The 25,544-nt window shown below is 43.4% G+C and overlaps 1 protein-coding gene across 1 annotated transcript in view; it reads left to right on the forward strand.

The window, feature by feature from the left end:
• QRSL1 (glutaminyl-tRNA amidotransferase subunit QRSL1) overlaps positions 1-25,544 on the forward strand; it is a 37,396-nt gene that overhangs the window by 2,406 nt on the left and 9,446 nt on the right. Inside the window, exons 2-9 of the mRNA XM_055260357.2 lie at positions 7,928-8,087; positions 8,402-8,500; positions 10,591-10,687; positions 17,059-17,235; positions 20,262-20,437; positions 20,520-20,635; positions 22,474-22,666; positions 23,366-23,483. Coding sequence (XP_055116332.1) covers positions 7,928-8,087; positions 8,402-8,500; positions 10,591-10,687; positions 17,059-17,235; positions 20,262-20,437; positions 20,520-20,635; positions 22,474-22,666; positions 23,366-23,483 — 1,136 coding nt within the window. The remainder of the gene's footprint in view (positions 1-7,927; positions 8,088-8,401; positions 8,501-10,590; positions 10,688-17,058; positions 17,236-20,261; positions 20,438-20,519; positions 20,636-22,473; positions 22,667-23,365; positions 23,484-25,544) is intronic.

The raw sequence follows: 25,544 nt of genomic DNA on the forward strand, positions 1-25,544 counted from the left end.
TCCCCACTTCCCAGACGATGGGTGGCCGGGCAGAGGCGCTCCTCACTTCTTCCCGGACGGGGCGGCCGGGCAGAGGCGCTCCTCACTTCTTCCCGGACGGGGCGCCCGGGCAGAGGCGCTCCTCACTTCTTCCCGGACGGGGCAGCCGGGCAGAGGCGCTCCTCACTTCTTCCCGGACGGGGCGGCCGGGCAGAGGCGCTCCTCACTTCTTCCCGGACGGGGCGGCCGGGCAGAGGCGCTCCTCACTTCTTCCCGGACGGGGCGCCCGGGCAGAGGCGCTCCTCACTTCTTCCCGGACGGGGCGGCCGGGCAGAGGCGCTCCTCACTTCTTCCCGGACGGGGTGGCCGGGCAGAGGCGCTGCTCACTTCCCAGACGGGGCGGCCGGGCAGAGGCGCTCCTCACTTCCCAGATGGGGCGGCCGGGCAGAGGCGCTCCTCACTTCCCAGACAGTGGGTGGCCGGGCAGAGGCGCTCCTCACTTCCCAGACGATGGGTGGCCGGGCAGAGGCGCTCCTCGCTTCTTCCCGGACGGGGTGGCCAGGCAGAGGCGCTGCTCACTTCCCAGACGGGGCGGCCGGGCAGAGGCGCTCCTCACTTCCCAGACGGGGCGGCCGGGCAGAGGTGCTCCTCACTTCCTCCCGGACGGGGCGCCCGGGCAGAGGCGCTTCTCATTTCTTCCCGGATGGGGCGGCCGGGCAGAGGTGCTCCTCACTTCCCAGACGGGGCGGCCGGGCAGAGGCGCTCCTCACTTCTTCCCGGACGGGGGCAGCCGGGCAGAGGCGCTCCACACCTCTTCCCGGACGGGGCGGCCGGGCAGAGGCGCTCCTCACCTCTTCCCGGGCGGGGCGGCCGGGCAGAGGCGCTCCTCACTTCTTCCCGGACGGGGGCAGCCGGGCAGAGGCGCTCCTCACCTCTTCCCGGACGGGGCGGCCGGGCAGAGGCGCTCCTCACCTCTTCCCGGGCGGGGCGGCCGGGCAGAGGCGCTCCTCACTTCTTCCCGGACGGGGCGGCCGGGCAGAGGCGCTCCTCACTTCCTCCCGGACGGGGCGGCCGGGCAGAGGCGCTCCTCACCTCCCAGACGATGGGAGGCCGGGCAGAGGCGCTCCTCACTTCCCAGACGATGGGTGGCCGGGCAGAGGCGCTCCTCACTTCCCAGACGGGGCGGCCGGGCAGAGGCGCTCCTCACTTCCCAGACAGGGTGGCCGGGCAGAGGCGCTCCTCACTTCCCAGACGATGGGTGGCCGGGCAGAGGCGCTCCTCACTTCCCAGACGATGGGTGGCCGGGCAGAGGCGCTCCTCACTTCCCAGACGGGGCGGCCGGGCAGAGGCGCTCCTCACTTCCCAGACGGTGGGTGGCCGGGCAGAGGCGCTCCTCACTTCCCAGACGGTGGGTGGCCGGGCAGAGGCGCTCCCCACTTCCCAAACGGGGCGGCCGGGCAGAGGCGCTCCTCACTTCCCAAATGGTGGGTGGCCGGGCAGAGGCGCTCCTCACTTCCCAGACGGTGGGTGGCCGGGCAGAGGCGCTCCTCACTTCCCAGACGGTGGGTCGCCGGGCAGAGGCGCTCCTCACTTCCCAGACGGTGGGTGGCCGGGCAGAGGCGCTCCTCACTTCCCAGACGGTGGGTGGCCGGGCAGAGGCGCTCCTCACTTCCCAGACGGTGGGTGGCCGGGCAGAGGCGCTCCTCACTTCCCAGACGGTGGGTGGCCGGGCAGAGGCGCTCCTCACTTCCCAGACGGGGCGGCCGGGCAGAGGCGCTCCTCACTTCCCAGACGGGGCGGCCGGGCAGAGGCGCTCCTCACTTCCCAGACGGTGGGTGGCCGGGCAGAGGCGCTCCTCACTTCCCAGACGGTGGGTGGCCGGGCAGAGGCGCTCCTCACTTCCCAGACGGTGGGTGGCCGGGCAGAGGCGCTCCTCACTTCCCAGACGGTGGGTGGCCGGGCAGAGGCGCTCCTCACTTCCCAGACGGTGGGTGGCCGGGCAGAGGCGCTCCTCACTTCCCAGACGGGGCGGCCGGGCAGAGGCGCTCCTCACTTCCCAGACGGTGGGTGGCCGGGCAGAGGCGCTCCTCACTTCCCAGACGGTGGGTGGCCGGGCAGAGGCGCTCCTCACTTCCCAGACGGTGGGTGGCCGGGCAGAGGCGCTCCCCACTTCCCAAACGGGGTGGCCGGGCAGAGGCGCTCCTCACTTCCCAGACGGTGGGTGGCCGGGCAGAGGCGCTCCTCACTTCCCAGACGGTGGGTGGCCGGGCAGAGGCGCTCCTCACTTCCCAGACGGTGGGTCGCCGGGCAGAGGCGCTCCTCACTTCCCAGACGGTGGGTGGCCGGGCAGAGGCGCTCCTCACTTCCCAGACGGGGCGGCCGGGCAGAGGCGCTCCTCACTTCCCAGACGGTGGGTGGCCGGGCAGAGGCGCTCCTCACTTCCCAGACGGTGGGTGGCCGGGCAGAGGCGCTCCTCACTTCCCAGACGGTGGGTGGCCGGGCAGAGGCGCTCCCCACTTCCCAAACGGGGCGGCCGGGCAGAGGCGCTCCTCACTTCCCAGATGGTGGGTGGCCGGGCAGAGGCGCTCCTCACTTCCCAGACGGTGGGTGGCCGGGCAGAGGCGCTCCTCACTTCCCAGACGGGGCGGCCGGGCAGAGGCGCTCCTCACCTCCCAGACGGGGCGGCCGGGCAGAGGTGCTCCTCACCTCCCAGACGGGGCGGCCGGGCAGAGGCGCTCCCCACCTTCCAGATGGGGCGGCGGCCGGGCAGGGGCTGCAATCCCAGCACCCTGGTAGGCCAAGGCAGGCGGCCGGGGGGTAGAGGCTGCCGCGAGGCCACACCACGCCACCGCCCTCCAGCCCGGGCAACACCGAGCACTGGGTGAGCGAGACTCCGTCTGTAGTCCCAGTACCTCGGGAGGCTGAGGCGGGCAGAGCACTCGGCGTCAGGAGCTGGCGACCAGCGTGGCCAAGATGGCGAACGCGTGCCTGCATCCAAAGGAGAAAAGGCAGGCAGCGGTGGCGGGCGCCGGCAGTCCCAGGCAGTCCGCGGCGCGGGCAGCAGCAAGCCGAGTAGATTGTAGCCTGGGCCAGAGAGGGGAAAGAAAGAAAGAGAGAGAGAGAGAGAGAGAGAGAGAGAGAGAGAAGGGAGGGAGGGAGGGAGGGAGGAAGGAAGCTTTTTAAGACCATTCTTTTCTGGCCAGGCACAGTGTCTCTCGCCTGTAAACCCAGCACTTTGGAAGGCTGAGGTAGGCAGATCACGAGGTCAGGAGTTCAAGACCAGCCTGACCAACATGGTGAAGCCCCATCTCTACCAAAAATACAAAAATTATCCAGGTGGTGGCACGCGCCTGTAATCCCAGCTACTCAGGAGGCTGAGGCGGGAGAATCGCTTGAACCCGGGAGGCCAAGGTTGCAGTGAGCTGAGATCGCACCACTGCCCTCCAGCCTGGGCGACAGAGCAAGACTCTGTTTCAAAAAAACAAAAAAAAAAAGACAGTTCTTTTCCTAAGTGAACCTCTAATGCTGTCTGTTAACTAAAATGTCTCCACTTCATTACAGAGAAATAAATGCCAAAATGTCTTGAATAGAGAATAATTATACAGGTTGAACATCCCTAATCTGAAAATCTGAAATGCTCCAAAATCCAAAACTTTTTGAGCACCAACATGATTTTCAAAGGGCGTGTTCAAAGGAAATGCTCACTGCAGCATTTTAGACTTGAGATTTTTGGGTTAGGGATGCTCAACTGGAAAGTATATAGTACACATAGAGTACTCCAAAATCTGAAAATATCCAAAATCTAAACACGTCTTGTCCCGAGCATTTTGGATGAGGGATACTCACCCTGTAGTATAGTAAGTAGTTCAGAGCATGAGTTTTGGAAACAAGATCAGTCCTCGGTTGAATCCCAGCTCTGCTACTTTTTTTTTTTTTAAGACGGAGTCTCGCTCTGTCACCAGGCTGGAGTACAGTGGCACAATTTCGTCTCACTGCAACCTCTGCCTCCCAGGTTCAAGCGATTCTCCTGCCTCAGCCTCCCAAGTAGCTGGAACTACAGATGCATGCCACCACGCCCACCTAATTTTTGTATTTTTAGTAGAGACGGGGTTTCACCATGTTGGCCAGGATGGTCTTGATCTCTTGACCTTGTGATCTGCCCGCCTTGGCCTCCCAAAGTGCTGGGATTACAGGCGTGAGCCACCGCGCCCAGCCAGCTCTGCTGCTTTTTAGCTATGTGACCTCAGGTAGGAACTTCAGTTTTTTTATCCGTAAATGGAGATAATAATAGCTTCTCAGTGTGGATGTAAAGATTAAATGATATATTAAGCACTGAGGACAATGCCTAGAACTAAGTACTAGCTATTATTAACATTAATTTTGTTACAGGGACAAAATTACTAAATTATATGTATTTGCATTTTTCCCTTCCCTTACTTTCTAAGAAGAGTGGTTCCTGAGCAAGGCTTTGAAATTTTTCTAAGGAGGTATGTTAGTTGTCTACGGCCGCATAAAAAATTACTATAAACTTTGTGGCTTAAAATAACGTAATCTCAGGATCTCACAGTTTTCTGGGTCAGAAGTCTGGGCATGGAGTAGCTGGGTTCTCTACTCAGGGTCTCACAAGGCTGAAATCCATGTGCTGCAGTTGTACTGCAAGGTATTACTAGGGCTAGAGTTCCATCTGGAGCTCCAGCCCTCGACCTCGTTGGTTTTTGGCAGAATTCATTTCCTGTGGTTGTGGAACTAAGGTCCCATTTTCTTGCTGGCTGTGTGGATAGTAAAGTAAGTGAGCTGAAGGGCTGGAGACATGGGATGCCTGGAATTGACAATTCGGGAGATTATACGGATGTTAGTAATGATGTATGTAGTCTAGACAGTGACCAGGAGAGTTGGCAACTGGGGTGAGGTGAAGGAAAAGTTTGTGCAAAGTGAGATCAAAGAACTGAAAAATCAGGTGTTGGTGTACATGGACTTGAAATTTGATGTGAACAAGGGAAGGATAGGAGCAATAGTAACGAAGATAACAGCGCGCTAGGTAACAAAATTGTCAATGAATGAAAAGTAGTACTAGGGAGGCTATAGGTCAGCATACTGAGGAGCGTGGTGTCATCTCCCAAGGCATGTGCTTTGGGTGAGCGGGATGTTTGAGAGAAGAGGGAAGAGAAGCATTGAGGAACAAGGAGATCATCTGTCCCCTCTCCCACTGTGGACTCTTGGTATGTGGTAGGTAGGTGCTAAACAGGAGAAGCAGTGGCTGTCAGGGAAGGCCTAGTTTCCATTAGAGAAAAGATGTGCCAGAGAGAGAATTTTTTTTCTTTTAGCAAAGACTTAAAATTTAACTTCGTTTTATATTCAGATTTGACACCTGCAGTTTTGTCCCGGGGAACTGTATATGTGATTTATATTTCCTGATTCTTATGCTCAGTCCATTTAGCTGATTAGCATCTTTGTTTTCACTTCTCTTTTCCAATTCCCTTATTGATTTTTTTTTCTCAAATCTAGAGTTCCTAAAAATGGTCTTAATGAAAATCGGCACCATTTAAAGTGAATACTCCTAGACAGTCTTATTTCTTGCTGTTCAACCACAATTGTAACACCTTAGCTTTTACCCTCATACCAGTCTGGAAGCAGCTTGAGACTAGTAGGCATTAGGGGACTTGAGAGGAGTCAAGGAAGGAGAGAAAGTGGCAAATGCAATTTTCCTCATTATTACAACTTAGCCATGGGATGCACCTGCCTACATATATTTGTCTCTCTAGCTCTGGGTTTTTGCTAGTTCTAACTCTCTTCTACCCAGCCTACTGCCATCTTTGTTCTTCCCATTCCATACACATGATGTTAAAACACACTGCTCTCTTTTGTTCCTTCTAGCTTCTTTCTTCTAGAGGGTTTACATTTCTTTTTTTTTTTTTTTTTTTTTTTTGAGACGGAGTCTTGCTCTTGTTGCCCAGGTTGGAGTGTGATGGCACGATCTCAGCTCACCGCAACCTCTGCTTCCCGGATTGAAGCGATTCTCCTGCCCCAGTCTCCCGAGTAGCTGGGATTACAGGCGTGTGCCACCACACCTGGCTAATTTCGTATTTTTAGTAGAGACGGGATTTCTCCATGTTGGTCAGGCTGGTCTCGAACTCCCAACCTCAGGTGATCTGTCCGCCTCGGCCTCCCAAAGTGCTGGGATTACAGGCCTGAGCCACCGCACCTGGCCACGGGTTTACCTTTCATACAAACCATTAGATGAACTCTCTCTTCTTGTTACTATAAAAGTCACTTCCTTAAGTCGGACCTTGCTGCCCTCCGCATCCCTGCAGCAGTCCAGCAGCCTCCCCATGGAAGTCCTTTTCCTCTTGTCGGTGAGCATTAGGGATCCTCTTGATGACCTCTTCCCATTGCTTGTTGCATTTAAAACCCTCAGCCCCAAGAATGCCATTGCTTTGATGATTTACTCAGTAGCTGAGAGCAGATGATTTGGAGATTTCCCCCTCAAATGCAAACTTCTGTTGCTTTATGGGACACATGAAAATACTGTCAACTTGGTGGACAAACTAAGCTTCCAATAGAGTAGAGATAGGAATGGTGAAGACTGTATATTATGAAGTCACCCTGTCCTTTACTACTTGTGTGACTTTGGGCAAATCACTCAAGGTCTCTGAGCTTCAGTTTCTTCATCTGTCAAATGAGATAAACAGTACCTAACTTGTGTGGTTGTTTGTGTGTGTTTTTTTTGTTTGTTTGTTTGTTTTGACAGTCTGGCTCTGTCACCAGGCTGGAGCGCAGTGGCGTGGTCTTGGCTCACTGCAACCTCCGCCTCCCAGATTCAAGTGATTCTCCTGCCTCAGCCTCCCAAGTAGCTGGGACTACAGGCACACGCCACTACACCTGGCTAATTTTTGTATTTTTAGTAGAGACAGAGCTTCACCATGTTGGCCAGGATGGTCTCCATCTCCTGACCTTGTGATCTGCCCACCTCGGCCTCCCAAAGTGCTAGGATTACAGGCGTGAGCCACCGCTCCCGGCCAGTGTGGTTGTTTTAAGGGTTAAATGAAGTAATAATGCATGTAAAGCAATAGAGCATGCCTGGCTCTTGGGAAATACTCGGTAAATACTATTCCTTCCCCTAGTCTCCTTTTCTCTCAGCTCCCGTCTAATCCAATTATCTTTTCATAAAATCTCCAAAGTTTTGGTGTCATCTTTTACTTCTTGTTATTCATCCCTTTTATCTGATTAGTAAGTACATGTTATTATTACTTCCTACAGGAAATATTAGACACTCGTGACTCCATTTCAGGCCCTACTTCCTGTCAATATACACTGGTATTCACTACTTCCCAGTCACTTTCGGTGCAGTTTTTTTTTTAACTCCTTCTTTACCAGCCTTCCTAATGTCTTCCCTAAAGACAGAATTTCAGAAAAGTTTGTTTTTACTTTGCCTTTGAACCCGTATTTTACAAGCATTTCTCTCAATTCATAGTGTCTCTTACTTGAACTCCACAATAGGTATAAAGATCTTATTTAGAGAGCCATAAAAATCCTGCAATGCCTTGTCCAGTTCACTTCTCTTTTTTTCTCTCTGGACTGCCTGTGTTGCAGCTAAGCTACCCTCTGTACGGAATCTGCCCTCAGCCATCCTTCACCCATGCTGGGCCTCAACTCCCCCTGGACAGGAAGGTTTACCTAACTTACTGCTGTTGTTTGTACAGCCTGACTTTGAAACCAAAAGTTAGCTAAGGAGAAGAATGTCATGTCCTCCACCTGTCCTCAAGCTGATCAGTGCATCACCCTTCATCCACTACACTAAGTGGAGAGGTAATAGGTTCTCTTGATTTTGAACCCAAGCCTCACTTTAAAATGTTATACTTAGCCACTCCATCTCCCCCCACCCCCACCAATATAACATTTGAAACTTCTGCAGACGCAGTAAAAGGTTTTTGAATTGTATACACTATAGGTTTCTGCGGCACTGAAACAAGGCCAAATTACACCAACAGAGCTCTGTCAAAAATGTCTCTCTCTTATCAAGAAGACCAAGTTTCTAAATGCCTACATTACTGTCTCAGAAGAGGTGGCCTTAAAACAAGCTGAAGAATCAGAAAAGAGATATAAGAATGGTAAATTGCTTTTAACTATACTTAATTGTTGTATCTCCAGAGAAGTTTAATTGGTTGTAGCAGTCTCCATTTGGCAAGTGAAGCTTTAAACATAAAACATAGCCTTATTTAAAGAACTTGTCATGAGGATAATAAAAATGAGGGTAATGGCTATGTGATGCTTCATAATGTCCAACTGTATTAATTTCTGCCATAAATTTGATTTCTGAAGAAGTATCTTTGCCAAAAACTAGTAGTTACTGTAATAACATGTATTCATGTATCTTTATATTTTAAACTATCTCCTTTATCACTCTTTTGGCTTTTTAATGCAGGACAGTCACTTGGGGATTTAGATGGAATTCCTATTGCAGTAAAAGACAACTTCAGCACGTCCGGCATTGAGACAACATGTGCATCAAATATGCTGAAAGGTAAAGTTTAACTGATCAGAGCATTGATAATTTTGTAAAAATAGATATTTTTCGCTTTAAGGATAATAAAATACCAAGATAATCTCAGACTAATTATATCTTTGAAGGAAATATTTAGAATATAGTATCACCTTTTTTTTTTTTTTACTATTTGCTGTTTTAGAATGCAGAATTTTTCTTTAGAGGTCAGCCAGCTTAATGAATGCTATCTCAGAAGTTTTCAAAAATTCGATTAATATTTAGGAAGACTCAGTTCAGTAACTAATTACCAACTGGGTGCGTACCTGTAATCCCAGCTACTTGGGAGACCGAGGTGGGAGAATCACTTGAGCTCAGGAGTTTGAGTCCAGCCTGGGCAACATAGTGAGACCTCATCTCTAAAAAACAAAATAAAAAAACTGATTACCATAAATGCACTACATAACCTCTACCTTCAGCTCATTAATAGCATGGGAATAAGTATGAACTGGCTATCATCAATACCCTTCTCCTGTGGGTGATGTGAGGATTCATTAACATCTACTGACCAGTTATTTTTTATTTCCTGATTCCTCTATCTCTTATAGCACAGTATGGCAATGCTTAGATTTATTCTTTAGAGTTTGGTCAAAAGAAAGCAGGTTTATCAAGATATTTGGATCCTAGGAAGAAACAGAAATAGAAAAAAGGTTATTCAGAGTACTAGACGCTAAAAATAATATTCTATGAGGAATATGCCCCACCTTCCTCTAATATGCAGACTGTTGTTAATTATTTTGGAATATATACTAGAGCTTTTCAATAGCTAGAGAAAATTTTAGTTGAAAATAAAGATCTATTTCTACTGGAAATACATAAAAATTACTGTGTGGTATAACATCATATGAAAAGAAAAAGTCAAGTACAATGAGCAAAATAGAGATTTACTATTTCAAAAATACTGGGTACATCTCTGACTATCATGCAATATTTTGTAGAACTAACTGTTAAAGTCAGTGTTTCTAGATTATAAAAATAGTGAAGGCACAGACTATCTTTGGAAAACATACATTAGCGGTAGAAAAAAATTACTGGAAGAAAGTACAACTGATTATTTAAATTAGGGATAATTAATACATAGCACTATGAATTGCTTAATTGCAGTTTAGACTCTTGATTTTTTGTTTTTTGTTTGTTTGTTTGTTTGTTTAAGATGGAGTCTTGCTCTGTCGCCCAGAGTGGAGTGCAGTGGTGCGATCTCGGGTCACTGCAACTTCCGCCTCCCGGGTTCAAGTGATTCTCCTGTCTCACCTCCTGAGTAGCTGAAATTACAGGCATGCACCACCAGACCCAGCTAAATTTTATATTTTTAGTAGAGACAGGGTTTCTCCACGTTGGCCAGGCTGGTCTCGAACTCCTGACCTCAGGTGATCCGCCTGTCTTGGCCTCCCAAAGTTTTGGGATTACAGGCCTGAGCCACCCCGCCCAGCCGACTCTTGTTTCTTACATATGATTTGCATGTTCACTGTTTTGTTTCCTATAAAAAGGTAACTGGCCTTTTGGCGGGAACCACCATCATCCAGTAATTCACCAAAATGATGAACACAGAGGGAAAGAGGAGAGGCACCCGATATGTGTTTTCCAGGCCTTTTAGAAAACAGGGAGTTGTTTGCCACGTACATGCAAACCTGTAAGAAAGGTGATATTGTGGACATCAAGGGAATGGGTATTGTTCAAAAAGGAATGCCCCACAAGTGTTACCATGGCAAAACTGGAGAATGTACAGTGTTCCCCAGCATGCTGTTGGCAGTGTTGTAAACAAACAAGGGCAAGATTCTTGCCAAGAGAAAGAATGTGCATATTGAGCACAGTAAGTACTGTAAGAGCTGAGATAGCTTCCTGAAATGCATTGAGGAAAATGATGAGAAAAAGAAGGAAGCCAAAGAGAAAGGTACCTGGGTTCAACTGAAGCGCCAGCCTGCTCCACCCAGAGAAGCGCACTGTGTGAGAACCAATGGGAAGGCTCCTGAGCTGCTGGAGCCTATTCCCTGTGAATTCATGGCATAATAGGTATAAACAAATAAAAGACTTCTGGACTGTAAAAAAAATAATAGTAACTAAATTTTTTTCAGGTTATATACCACCTTATAATGCTACTGTAGTTCAGAAGTTGTTGGATCAGGGAGCTCTACTAATGGGAAAAACAAATTTAGATGAGTTTGCTATGGGGTAAGTAAAATTGAAATCTTCTCTTGAGTTTCTTCTATCTGTGCCTTTATTTTCACTAAATGTAGTTACCTAAAAGGATTGAGGATATAATGCCAGTTTCTTAGTCCCTCTGTGAGATTATGTTCAGTTGTTTAATAGATACATAGTCATCTCTAATTTTGCTTTTGGTTTGTATTTCCCTGATGACTAATAATGTTAAACATCTTTTCATGTGTTTATTTTGCCATCCCTGTATCTTCATCAGTGAGGTAGCTGTTCAAATTCTTTGTCCATTTTTTGAAATTGGGTCATCTTATTATTGAGTTGTAAGAATTCTTTCTGGCTCATGCCTGTAATCCCAGCACTTTGGGAGGCCGAGGCAGGTGGATCACCTGAGGTAGGGAATTCGAGACTGACCTGACCAACATGGAGAAACCCTGTCTCTACTAAAAACACAAAAATTACCCGGGTGTGGTGGCACATGCCTGTAATCCCAGCTACTCGGGAGGCTGAGGCTGGAGAATCGCTTGAACCCAGGCGGCAGGGGTTGCGGTGAGCCGTGATCACGCCATTGCACTCCAGTCTGGGCTACAAGAGTGCAACTCTGTCTCAGAAAAAAAAAAAAAAAGAATTCTTTCATATATTTTGGGTTCAAATCCATTATCAGATAGGTGCTGATTTGCAAATATTTTCTTCAAGTCTCTGGTTTATCTTTTTATTCTCTGAACATGCCTTTCAAAGAGTAAAAGTTCTTAATTTTGATAAAGTCCAGTTTATCAATTTTTTTCTTTTTTCTCTTCTTTTCATTCTTTTTTTTTTTTTTTTTTTTTTTGAGACAGAGTTTTGCTCTTGTCGTCCATGCTGGAATGCAATGGTGCGATCTCGGCTCGCTGCAGCCTCCGCCTCCCAGCTTCAAGCAATTTTCCTGACTCGGCCTCCCAAGTAGCTGGGACTACAGGCATGCCCCACCATGCCCAGCTAATTTTTGTATTTTTAGTAGAGATTGGGTGTCACCATGTTGGCCAGGCTGCTCTTGAGCTCCTGACCTGAGGTGATCTACCTGCCTTGGCCTCCCAAAGTGCTGGGATTACAGGCATGAGCCACCACGCCCGGCCTTCTTTTCTTTCTTTCCTTTTTTCTTTTCTTCGTTTCATATAGACAGGGTCTCACTGGATGGCCCAGGCTGGTCTCAAACTTCTGGACTCGAACTGTGCTCCCAGCTTGGTCCAACAAAGTGTTGGGAGGCACAAGCAACTGTGCCTGGCCCATTTTTTCCTTTATTTTTTAAAGATGGGGTTTCACTGTGTTACCTCATCCTTCCGAGCAGCTGGGACTGCAAGCACACATCACCTCACCTGGCTGAATTTTTTTCTTTTATGATTCATGTGTCCTAAGAAATCTTTTTTTTTTTTTTTTTTTTTTTTTTTTTGAGACACAGTTGCGCTCTTGTTGCCCAGGCTGGAGTGCTTGGAGTGCAATGGCACAATCTCGGCTCACTACAACCTCCACCTCCCAGGTTCAAGCGATTCTCCTGCCTCAGCCTCCCAAGTAGCTGGGATTACAGGTGCGCACCACCAGCCCCAGCTAATTTTGTATTTTTAGTAGAGACGGGATTTCACCATGTTGGCCAGGCTGGTCTCAAACTCCTGACCTCAGGTGATCTGCCCGCCTGGTCTCCCAAAGTGCTGGGATTATAGATGTGAGCCATCGGGCCTGGCCAAGAAATCTTTACCTAACAAAGGTCACAAAGACTTTTTTCCTAGAAGTTTTATGGTCTTAGCTTTTACATTTAGATATGTGATTCACTTCAAATTAGATTTTTGTATATAGTATGAATAAAGTCCATTTATTAAACATATGGATGTCCATTAACTCCAGCACTAATAATAAAAAAGATTATCCTTTTCTCGTTGAATGATCTTAGGTTTTTTTGTCAAAAATCAAGCACATTCATGTAGGTCTGTTTCTGAACTCTGTTGCATCTCTGTTTATTCCAGTGTCACACCATCTTGATTATTATAGCTTTATAGTAAGCCTTGAAATTATGTAGTAAGAGTCTTCTAACTTTGTTCGTCTTTTTCAAAATCATTTTACATAATCTAGTTCTTTTATATTTTGATATGTTTTAGAATAAGCTTGCTAATTTCTACAAAGAAGTTTAATGGGATTTTGATTGTGATTGTGTTGAATTTATAGATCAACTTGGAAAGAATCGGCATCATAATACATGTCTTCTCATCTTCTCATCCATTTTGTTTGACTCAGGAATGTTTTGTTTTTTTTTTTTTTTTTGAGACAGAGTCTGGCTCTGTCCACCAGGCTGGAGTGCAGTGGCACCATCTCGGCTCACTGCAAGCTCCACCTCCCGGGTTCATGCCATTCTCCTGCCTCAGCCTCCCGAGTAGCTGGGACTACAGGCACCCGCCACCACACCCTGCTAATTTTTTTGTATTTTTAGTAGAGACAGAGTTTCACTGTGTTGGCCAGGGTGGTCTCGAACTCCTGACCTCGTGATCCGCCCACGTCGGCCTCCCAAAGTGCTAGGATTACAGGCCTGAGCCACCGCGCCCGGCCTACTCAGGAATGTTTTTATGATTTCCTGCATGTAAATTGTACATATAATTTGATTTATTCCTGTGTTTTATGTTTCTTTTCTTTTTTTTTTTTTTTGAGACAGAATCTCATTCTGTCACCCAGGCTGGAGTACAATGGTATGATCTCGGCTCACTGCAACCTCCGCCTCCTGGGTTGAAGAGATTGTCCTGCCTCAGCCTCCTAAGTAGCTGGGACTACAGGCACGTGCCATCACGCCCGGCTAATTTTTGTGTTTTTAGTAGAGATAGAGTTTCACCGTATTGGCCAGGCTGGTCTCAAACTCCTGACCTTGTGATCCACCCGCCTCGTCCTCCCAAAGTGTTGGGATTATAGGCGTGAGCCACTGCCCCCGGCCATGTTTCTTAATGCTATAGAAAATTGTATTTTTTTCAGTTTCTAATTGTTTATTGCTAGTACATTGAAACATAATTGATTTTTCTATATTGACCTTTTATCCCATGACCTTGTTAAAGCTCGCTTATTAGTTCTAGTTGATCTTTGTGGATTCTGTAGAATATTTTATGTAGCAAATTGTGTAATCTACAAATAGAGTTAGTCTTATTTCTTCTTCTTGCCTTACTGCACCGGTGACGGCCTTAGGTGCAATGTTGAATAGAAGTGATGAGAGCAGATTTCCTTGCCTTGATCTTGATCTTAGGGAAAAGCAGTCTTTCACCAAAAGTACTTTATACTTACCCTTTTATGACACTTGTCACATTTGTAATATTTGCTTGGTCTTTGTTCTCTGTTTTATAGAAACGAGTCCTTGCTTGTGTAGTTCAAAGTGGTATGTCTTGGAATTCATTATATATATGTTGAATGAACTAATCCATGGAAGTAAATTTGAACAAAGGCTTTTAGGAAATTGCCTTCATCAGCTGATCAAAATTAACATCACCAGTGAGGGTGAAGTGGATGTTATGTGCCTCCAGATGTAATTGTCTGAGGATACAATATCACCTATGTAATATTCTAGCTGAGAATGTATAACCTGACTCTAATAATGGGGAAACAAAAGATAAATCCAAAATGAGAACCATTCTATTAAAATATCATATGAAAACAAAAAAAAGGGCTGTGAAAATCTTCCAGGATAAGAGATAAAGAAAGTAAAACCTAACATCATAAAACTTAAGAAATTTAGGGGATGCTGGGCCTGGTGGCTCACGCCTGTTATCTCAGCACTGTGGGAAGCTGAGGCAGTAGGATTGCTTGAGCCCAGCAGTCCTAGACCAGCCTGGGCAACATAGTGAGACCCTGTCTTTACTGAAAAAAACACAATTTAAAAAGACAGGGAAAAATATTTGTGACCTTGAATTAGTCAGAGTTCTTTTAGATAGGACACATGAAGCACAAATCCACTTAAAAAATTGATAGACTTGGCCGGGCGTGATGGCTCACACCTGTAGTCCCAGCACTTTGGGAGGCTGAGGTGGGCGGATCATGAGGTCAGGAGATTGAGGCCATCCTGGCTAACACAGTGAAACCCTGTCTCTACTAAAAATACAAAAAATTAGCTGGGCGTGGTGGCGGGCGCCTATAGTCCCAGCTACTCAGGAGGCTGAGGCAGGAGAATGGCATGAACCCGGGAGGCAGAGGTTGCAGTGAGCCGAGATCGCACCACTGCACTCCAGCCTGGGCGACAGAGCAAGACTCCTTCTCAAAAAAAAAAAATTGATAGACTTCATTAAAATTAAGAACTTCTGTACTTTGAAATATGCTGCTAAGAAAGTGAAAACGCAAGCCACAGACTGAGAGAAAAATATTTGCAAACCATGTATCTCAGAAAGAACTGATATCCAAAATACATAGAACATTTCCCACCTCAATAAGAAAACAAGCAACTCTATTGGTGGCGGGCGCCTGTAGTCCCAGCTACTCGGAGAGGCTGAGGCAGGAGAATGGCGTGAACCCGGGAGGCGGGGCTTGCAGTGAGCCGAGATTGCGCCACTGCACTCCAGCCTGGGCGACAGAGCAAGACTCCGTCTCAAAAAAAAAAAAAAAAAAAAAAAAATGAACAAAAGATTTAAGAAGACATTTCATCAGAGATTAAAACATAGTTGACAAACATGAGAAAATGCTTAATATCGTTGATCATTAGGGGAATTCAAAATTAAAATCACAATGAGCTTGGGCACAGTGGCTCACACCTGTAATCTCAGCACTTTGGGAGGCCAAGGCATGGTAGTGGATGCCTGTAGTCCCAGCTACTCAAGAGGCATGAGAATTGCTTGAACCTGGATCACTTGAAACCGGGAGGCGGAGCTTGCAGTGAGCCAAGATCGTGCCACTGCACTCCGGCCTGGGTGATAGAGTGAGACTGTCTCAAAAAAAAAAAAAAAAAAGAGACAATGATAACTAAATGGAAGACCTGACTCTAGATTTGATCCAGGAAGGGGATAAAATGCCATAAAGTACTTTTTTTTTTTTTTTTCTGAGATGGAGTCTCGCTCTGTCACCCAGGCTGGAGTGCAGTGGCGCGATCTCGGCTCACTGTAAGCTCCGCCTCCCGGGTTCATGCCTTTCTTCTGCCTCAGCTTCCCGAGTAGCTGGGACCACAGGCGCCTGCCACCACGCCCGGCTAATTTTTTGTATTTTTAGTAGAGACGGGGTTTCACTGTGTTAGCCAAGATGGTCTCGATCTCCTGACCTCATATTCCGCCCTCCTTGGCCTCCCAAAGTGCCGGGATTACAGGCGTGAGCCACTGCGCCCGGCCAAAGTACGTTATTGAATCAGTTGACAGAATTGAATTACATACAGTAGATTAAAGTATTGTAGGCCGGGCACGGTGGCTCACCCCTGTAATCCCAGCACTTTGGGAGGCCAAGGCGGGTGGATCACGAGGTCAAGAGATTGAGACCATCCTGGCCAGCGTGGTGAAACCCCGTCTCTAATGAAAATACAAAAATTAGCCTGGCATGGTGGCAGGCACCTGTAGTCCCAGCAACTGGGGAGGCTGAGGCAGGAGAATTGCTGGAATCCGGGAGACGGAGGTTGCAGTGAGCCGAGATCGTGCCACTGCACTCCAGACTGCCAATAGAGCGAGACTCCATCTCAAAAAAGAAAAAAAAGTGTATTGTATTGATATTAATGTTACTGAGATGGATAACTATACTGTGACTGTATAACGTGATATCCTTATTCTTAGGAAATACACACTAAAGTATTTAGGGATAAAGGGCTATGATATATATGTAAGTTACCCTTAAGATACCCTTAAGTTTCTATCATACTTTGTGTATGTACAAATGTACACAGAGCACACAAGTAGTAAAGCAAAGGGATAAAATGTTGACCGTAGGTACATCTGGGTAAAGGGTATAAAGTGTTTTATATGTTATTTTTATTTTTGTAATTTATCTGAGAATAAAATCATTTGAAAAATTTAAAAGTAAGTTATTAGCATTCCACTTACAATGTTTTTCATAGAACTTCTGGTTAAGGGAGAGATTTCCTCAGAAGACTTAACTGTTTGAATGTAACCCTTTTCAGCTGGAAGACCTTGATTCACAAGGGAAATTATCTTCAGTTGAATTGGATGATAAAAAGAGGCAAAATCTTTTCTTAGCAGATTAGCTTTCTCTACTTTCTACCGCAAATGCTCTTCCTTCCCATCCTCCACAACTGTCAATTGATGAAAGCTACATCTGAACAGACTTCTCACCTTTTTCAATTCAAGCTACAGTGGGTTCTTAAATGCTCAATGAGTGTCAGAAGCAAATAATGTACTCAGAAGATGAAATTTTCACATAAAATGAAAGTTTTACTAAGGTATCTTGCTTCGCTTCTTCATCAGATCTGGGAGCACAGATGGTGTATTTGGACCAGTTAAAAACCCCTGGAGTTATTCAAAACAATATAGAGAAAAGAGGAAGCAGAATCCCCACAGCGAGAATGAGGATTCAGACTGGCTGATAACTGGAGGAAGCTCAGGTGGGAGTGCAGCTGCCGTATCGGCGTTCACATGCTATGCGTAAGATGCTTTTCTCTATCTGTATTTTAAAACCCACCCAAATACAAACAGTCATAAACTGTATCCAGCAATAGAGTAGTTCATACCTTGGTATTTTTCTTTCTAGTGAGCTATATGTGCTCAAAGGTATATCAAAATTATATCTTGAGTTGCACTCAACTGTACAGTACACTATGTATATTTAATACTTTTAACTTTAAAATAACAAATTTTTCTCCATAGTGTCTGGTTCTCTTAAAATATGATTTTGTGGATCTTGCAGAATAAAGCATTGAACATAAATGAACTTCATTGCATTTCATTTTTAAATAATTTGAGTGTGTGCTCACTGTACAAATATTTAGGGACTAACATACAATGGCTGTAGTTGAGTGCTGCTGAACTAAACTGTTAGTAATGTTTATCCTTCAGCAAGATCAATCTTTTGAAAAAAAGGAAAAAAGAAAAGAAAAAATGCTAATATGTATTAATAAGATATTTTAAATAGTGTTTTCAGAAATCTGCAATTAAAAATGTACATCAGTAAATAAAGTTTTTTCAAGCTTGTTAGGTGCTGATTCTGTTTATCTCTCATACTTTGTATTTGGTAAGAATCCATTGATCATATTTTCAGTTCCATTTGTAAAGCATTTCTTAACTACCAAAAGAAAAGAAAGTAAACATGGCCGTTGCTGTATTTATCAGTCTCAATTTAATCAAAATGAATGTGTTTCTTTAGTAATAGTTTTGTATTTTATCTCCCCTTAATTATCCATTAAAACTAAGTTCTTTCACACACATTGCAATCCATAAATTATTTATATTTTTTTAGAGCTATGGAGATATGAGTTCTACAGATTTTTTTTCAGTTTTCCTAAAATCTTATTAACAAGTAAAACCATTTCATTTTATCTCTGTGGAATTTTATAGCATTGCATTAATATTAATGTGAGTTCTGACAAGTTAGGACTGCAGGATTAGGTGCTTTTTTTCTGTCCTCATCATCCCACTTAGTGTTCATCTTTCTGAATGTGCTTTGAGTAGATGGCATTTTGACACATAATTCCTATGGAAATGTAAGTTTTACTTTCACGTAGCCGTCAGTGAATGCTAATAAGAAAATGTATCTTTTAAAATTGTGAAAGCAACAGTCTGATTTTGTAGCTTAACTTGACACTGTAAGAAAGGAAATATAATTTGCATTTTCCATAGGGCACAAGTGCCATGTTATTGTTAGGAGCATTGTTCAGTCCAAAGCTTCACTTTAAATATAAGCAACAGAAGCACAGACCAAAAATAACTTCAGATTGAATGTATCCCAAACTGTAAAGTGTTCTGCTTTTGTTTCCTCCTTTTTGATTTGTTTCCCCCTTTTTGATTTGTTTCCCCCTTTTTGATTTCTTTTACAATAGTTTTTAAAATAGGACGATTCCTGGAGTACTGTGCAGCCACTAAAAAGGATGAGTTAGAGCACTATGCAATGACATGGAAAAATAACCAAGATAAATTGTTAAGTGAAAGATAAGTTGCAGAACCCATTTCTGTTAAAAGTAACAATTGCATACATATATATGTCAGTCATTGCATGGAAGTACTGGATGTCTGGATGAATGCATGTCAGAACTGGTAACGGTTATTGTGGGGGCTGTGATTATAAGAGAAATCTTACTTTATACATCATATAGTTATATAATATTTTAATTTTTATAGTAGATATGTACTATTCTACAGCACAACTTTTGTTTTCCTGAAATGGTTTTTTAATTGTGGTAAAATGCACATAACATAAAATGTACCAGCCTAACCATTTTTAAATGTACAGTTTAAAAGTATTAAAAACGTTGTGCAATCAGTCTTCAGAACACTTTTCATCTTGCAACGCTAAAACTGTGTACCCTTCAACCCTCTTCTGGTAACCACCTTCTACTTTCTGTCTTATGAATTTGATTACTCTAGTTATCTCATGTACGTGGTGTCACATAGTATTTGTCTTTCTGTGAGTGGCTCATTTCACTTAGCATAATGTCCTCCAGGTCCGTTTTTTGTTTTTTTAAAATAAGAACAACACAAACTCTGTAGGTAACTGGGTAAAGAAATGAACAGTCACTTTGTAGTTGAGTAATGCATGTACAAATAAGCGTGCAAAATTATTTAAAATGCACATTAATAAAAACTTTTTGGTTATCACACTAACAATTTTAAAAATTACTAGTACTCAGTGGTGGTACTGAAACTTTAAAACACAATCTGACTCACTGCAACTGGGAATACAAATTGACATAATCTTTCTGACAAGTAATTTGACAGTATATATCAGAAACTTATGTGCACTAAGTCTACTTCTTGGAAGCTAGCCTAAAAAGTACTCACACATAAGCAAAAATTTATGTTGAGAGATTTTCATTACAAAGTTATTTATTAAATAGTTATTCTAGTTAGAAACAACATAAGTGTTTAAGTAAATTATTATACATCTTTATCCATGATTCTAAATGGGGTGGGTAGCAAAGGGCTGTATCTGAATTTCCAGGAGGGGCATATTTAGTCTGTAAAATTGCCATTAATTTGATTTGTTTTCAATATCAACATCAGACTCTGTCTCAAAAAAAAAAAAAAAAATCAACATCAGAGGAAAGTACAAGATTTATGTGTATATTAAAAGGAGAATGGACTTTAAAATACCAGGAATCACCAATTTATATGATGGAATATTACATATACTTTACATTTTCAGGAATTTTAATGACATAGTAAAAGGCTAATGTTAAAAAAGGGATGGAAACATGATTACAGAATTATCTCAACGATGAAAAAATTCATTTTTAAAAAGACTTGAAGTTAATATGCTAAAAACAGTGTTTTCCTCTGGGTATTGGAATATTGAGTGCCTAAAGTTTCTATACTTTATGAATTCTCTGAGATGAACATGTGTTACTTTTGTGTAATCAGAGGAAAATACAGTTTAAAAATATACAATTGAAAGGGTAGATTCCAAATATAATTAGAGATATATCATTCTTCTAAAGATAATTCCATTTAAATTCCAGGGCTTTAGGATCAGATACAGGAGGATCGACCAGAAATCCTGCTGCCCACTGTGGGCTTGTTGGTTTCAAACCAAGCTATGGCTTAGTTTCCCGTCATGGTCTCATTCCCCTGGTGAATTCGATGGATGTGCCAGGAATCTTAACCAGATGTGTGGATGATGCAGCAGTTGTGTTGGGTATTTATATAATTCTATATCATTTGCAACAGTTTTTCTATAAAACAATATATCTGTCATTCATAAGTATTGCTCCTTACAGGTGCACTGGCTGGACCTGACCCCAAGGACTCTACCACAGTACATGACCCTATTAATAAACCATTCATGCTTCCCAGTTTGGCAGATGTGAGCAAACTATGTATAGGAATTCCAAAGGTAACTTTTTCTTTTCATTACTTTACAGAAATACCGTCAAGCCCAGTAGAGAGCACAGACTTGGGAGGCAGATTGGGTGGGTTTGAATCTCTGCTCTGCCACTTTTATTAATCATGTGAGTTGAGTATGTGACTTAATCTCTTTTAGCTCAATTTCCCCATCTGTAAAATGGGAATAATAAAAATATTGACTTCAGAGAGATTTGTGAGGATCAATTACACAGTCATGTTAAGTCTGTAAATTGTTTCTGTAATGGGCAAGATAGTAAATATTTTAGACTTTGTGGACCATACAGTCTTTATCATAACTACTTAACTCTGCCATTATAGTGAGAAAGCAGCCACAGACAATATGTAAGTGAAAAAGTGTGTCTCTGCTCTAATAAAACTTTATTTTCAAAAACCAGCTGGCTTGTCACATCTGGCCTATGGGCCATAGTTTGCCAATCCCTAATGTAAAGAAAGGACTTAGCCCAAAGCCATAGCTTGCATAGTAATGCCTCAAAAAATGTTAACATCTTTACTGTTATTATTATTACTACTGCATCTATTAGAGTAGCAACTGAGTAATGAATACATGAATGTTATAATGTTAAATTACTAACCTTTTAAAAAATTAAGCCTTGCAATATATTAATACTTTAAATCTTTTAGGGAGATAAGTTACCCTGCAGAATAATGAAGTTTCACAACCTCAGCACTGTTGGTGTTTGGGGCTGGTAATTATTGTGGGAGACTGTCCTGTGCATTGTAAGATGTTTAGTAGCATCCCTGGCCTCTACCCCTACATGCAAGTAGTACCCCACCACCAAAACCACAATCCCACAACCAAAAATGTCTGCAGACATTGTCAAGTGTCTCCTGGTTAGGGAAAAGGAGACAAAAGTAACCCCCAGATAAGAACACTGCTATAGAGAAATACTACTTTATTTAAAATCTTCCGTTAAGGTAATATATGTAAGGGCAGGTGCAGTGGCTTACGCCTGTAATCCCAGCACCTTGAGAAGCCAAGGTAGGAGGATCGCTTGAGATCAGGAGTTTGAGACCAGCCTGGGCAACATCCAGAGACCCTATCTCTACAAAAAGTTAAAACAAAATTGTGAGGTGTGGTGGCATGCACCTGTGGTCCTAGCTGTTTGGGAGGCTGAGGTGGGAGAATTGCTTGAGTCCGGAGGTTGAGACTGCCGTGAGCCATGATTGCACCACTGCACTCCAGCATGAGTGACAGAGCAAGACCCTGTCTCAAAAAAAAAAAAAAAAAAAAGGCAATATCTGTGTGTTCTTTTAAAAAGAATATATTTACAGAGAGCACAGGCTTTAAAACAGACCCAGTTTGAAATCTTAGACCCTCTACTTACCTGCTATTTAACATTAGGAAAGTAACTTTTTATATCGAGATTTTTCCTTAACAAAATGAAGGATTATAATACCTACATCACAGGCTTGTTAAAAGCATGAGATGAGAGAATCTTTGAAAATCATCTAACAAGGTACCTGATACATGAGCAATTAACATATATGCTGATATATGCCAATATGCTGTTAAGTACCTGATACATAATGAGTATTTAACAAATATTTTCCCCAACCAGATCTCCAATCTTTAATGTTGTTATATCCAGATCATAATATTTAGTACTGTGCTTTGTCATACCATAAACACTCTTAAATGGATTCAATCTTTCTAGCTACCTACCAGCAATTTTATCATATTTTCTAATGTATTACCAAAGGTCCTGAAGTATAAATTTTTATAAAATAATCTATGCAGATGAAGTACAAATTTTTATAAAATCATCTATACAGTTCCAATTTTGTATCTTGACTTTTTCCTACAAGGAATATCTTGTACCAGAATTATCAAGTGAAGTACAGTCTCTTTGGTCCAAAGCTGCTGACCTCTTTGAGTCTGAGGGGGCCAAAGTAGTTGAAGTATCCCTTCCTCACACCAGTTATTCAATTGTCTGCTACCACGTATTGTGTACATCGGAAGTGGCATCGAATATGGCAAGATTTGATGGGCTACAATATGGTAAGATGGCTGGGTTATTTTATTTTTAAGGTAGTTGTAGCAAACATTTGAAAGGTTCACTTATTAGTGACAAAAAAGTTAATGCTTGAGATAATGATTCAGAAAAGTTAATCAGTGAATCATTTTACCTTTGTCATTTTAGACTTGTACTTACACTGTTTGTCATAAATATCTGTGTATGTTTGGTTTGCTTCTCGGGACTGTGAATAACTTGAAGGGATAGTATCTTGTTGTATGCTCAGTCCTGCTAATGTAGTACCTGATACATGGTAGGAGCTCAATAAATGTTTGAATGAATGAATGAGGGAGTGAACAAATGGAGTTTCTTTCTTGGTTCTTTTCTTCTCTCTCCATGACCAGTCAGTCAGTCAAAAGGCAGATAGGGAAAAGAGACCATTAAGGGCAACTCCCTAAACTTTAGTATTGGTCACAAAAATGTGAATCTAAATTAGCCAGGCATGGTGACACATACCTGTAATCTAAGCTACTCAGGAGGCCGAGGTAGGAGAATCACTTGACAAGGGAGGCAGAAGTTGCAGTGAGCTGAGATCACACCACTGCACTCCAGCGTGCGTGACAGAGTGAGACTCCATCTCAAAAAAAAAAAAAACAAAAAAAGTGAATCTAGGCCTGGTTTTAGCCAAAACTTTACTGACTTTACTTCCTTTCAAGTAATATTTACCCTTTTCTTGTTTTCAGGTCACAGATGTGACATTGATATGTCCACTGAAGCCATGTATGCTGCAACCAGACGAGAAGGGTTCAATGATGTGGTGAGAGGAAGAATTCTCTCAGGAAACTTTTTCTTGTTAAAAGAGTAAGACAACTCATTTAGGAATTTTCTTCATTCTTGAAACCTCAAGTAACATGTCTCTATCAGGTCTTATAAGTCAAGGTATTTAGTAAAGACACAAAATCTTTATGATTTGAATTAGAAAAGACCTGTTTATGGCACTTTTGGGTCCTGGTATTGAAAAACAAAAGAAATATTGGTACTTTAGCTAAATGATTGGTACAAATTACAGGCAGTCCTCCATATCTGTGGGTTTTGCAACATTGGATTCAACCAAACACAACTAAAAAAAATTCAAAAAATAAAAAATAACATACAACAATAAAAAGTAATACAAATTAAAAAGCAATACAGTATAACAACTATTTACATTGCATTTAATATTACAAGTAATCTAGGGATGATTTTAAACGTGCAGGAGGTGTGCACAGGTTTTATGCAAATACTGCACCATTTTATATGAGACTTGAATATCCTCAGATTTTGGTATCCAAAGGGGTCTTGGAACCAAACCCCCAGCAGACACCAAGGGATGAGTGTAAGTAGGAAGCCATTAAGGATTTTAATCTCGCTAAATGTCCCTTGGGTATTACCACATTGGTTTATTGCTATTAGAGCCTTAAGCAGGGAGTTGTATTGTCTCTTGAAAAATGTATTGAATCAACTTAGTTTTTTCTTATATTATGTATGTCTTTGCTCTAAGAAAGAATTCAAAATGACTATGACTCCTTCTTCAGTTGTCTTCATTATTAGTTTATTCACAATCTTGTGAACAGGCCTCATCTTCTATACCACGAAGAGTGTCTAAGAGGACATGAGAAGTGTGAAAAAGCAAGATTGGTTATTGTAACGAAGAGCTTCTTGGAGTTTTTCTCCATGCCCTCAATGGCAGAAAGCATTTTATTCATTTGTGCATCCTCTCAGGGCCGATAGTTAGAATTACTTTTTACTTTTGAGACAGTGTCTCACTCTGTCACCAAGGCTGGAGTGCAGTGAAGTGATCTCAGCTCACTGCAGCCTCGACCTCTTGGGCTTAAGTGATCCTCCCACCTCAGCCTCCCTAATAGCTGGAACTACAAGCATGTACCACCATGCCCAGCTAATTTTTGTATTTTCTGTAGAAATGGGATCCTACCATGTTGCCCAGGCTGGTCTCCAACTCCTGGGTTCAAGCAGTCCACCCACCTCAGCCTCCAAAGTGCAGGTGTTACAGGCATGAGCCACCATGCCAGGCCACAGGATTGATTACTTTTTCTAAGAATACTATTTGAGGCTGGGCCCAGTGGCTCATGCCTGTAATCCCAGCACTTTGGAAGGCCGAGGTGGGCAGATCACCTGAGGTCAGGAGTTTGAGACCAGCTGGCCAACATGACGAAACCCTGTCTCTACTAAAAATACAAAAATTAGCTGGGCGTGGTGGTGGGCACCTGTAATCCCAGCTACTCGAGAGGCTGAGGCAGGAGAATCACTTGAACCCAGGAGGCAGAGGTTGCAGTGAGCCAAGATCATGCCACTGCACTCCAGCCTGGCCAACAGAGTGAAACTCCATCTCAAAAAAAAAAAAGAATACTATTTGATTATGTTCCAGATTAAAAGACTGTTACCATATTGACCAGGTGTTTGTAATGACTTTGGAGTAGGAAAAGAAAATGAAATATTGCTAAGAAATTTTCTAAGCAAAAACTTTTATTAAGCTAAAGATGTTACTTTTGCCACATATTACTGATTAGAACCATATTGTTTATCTCAGGGCACAAGTTGATGAATTATATAGGTCATTGTAACAGCATAAAGAGAAATTGAAGGAGAGGAGTCAGAAAGCATTTCTCATGATCACCATTTGGGGGTTCTGATAAAGTTAAAATTACTGCTGGTATCCCTAGCTCCTGAGTCAGTTCCAAGTTGGGTCAACTTGGGTGGACAAAGGTAATAGGAAAAATGGGATTTTTAATACTTGTTTTATTTTAAAAAGTCAACTTATGTGCCAGGAAGAGTTTGTTTGTTTGTTTATTTATTTATTTATTTATTTATTTATTTATTTGAGACGGAGTCTCACTCTGTCACCCAGGCTGGAGTACAGTGGCA

The sequence above is a fragment of the Symphalangus syndactylus genome, chromosome 2 (assembly GCF_028878055.3).
Source record: "Symphalangus syndactylus isolate Jambi chromosome 2, NHGRI_mSymSyn1-v2.1_pri, whole genome shotgun sequence".
NCBI lineage: Eukaryota > Metazoa > Chordata > Mammalia > Primates > Hylobatidae > Symphalangus > Symphalangus syndactylus.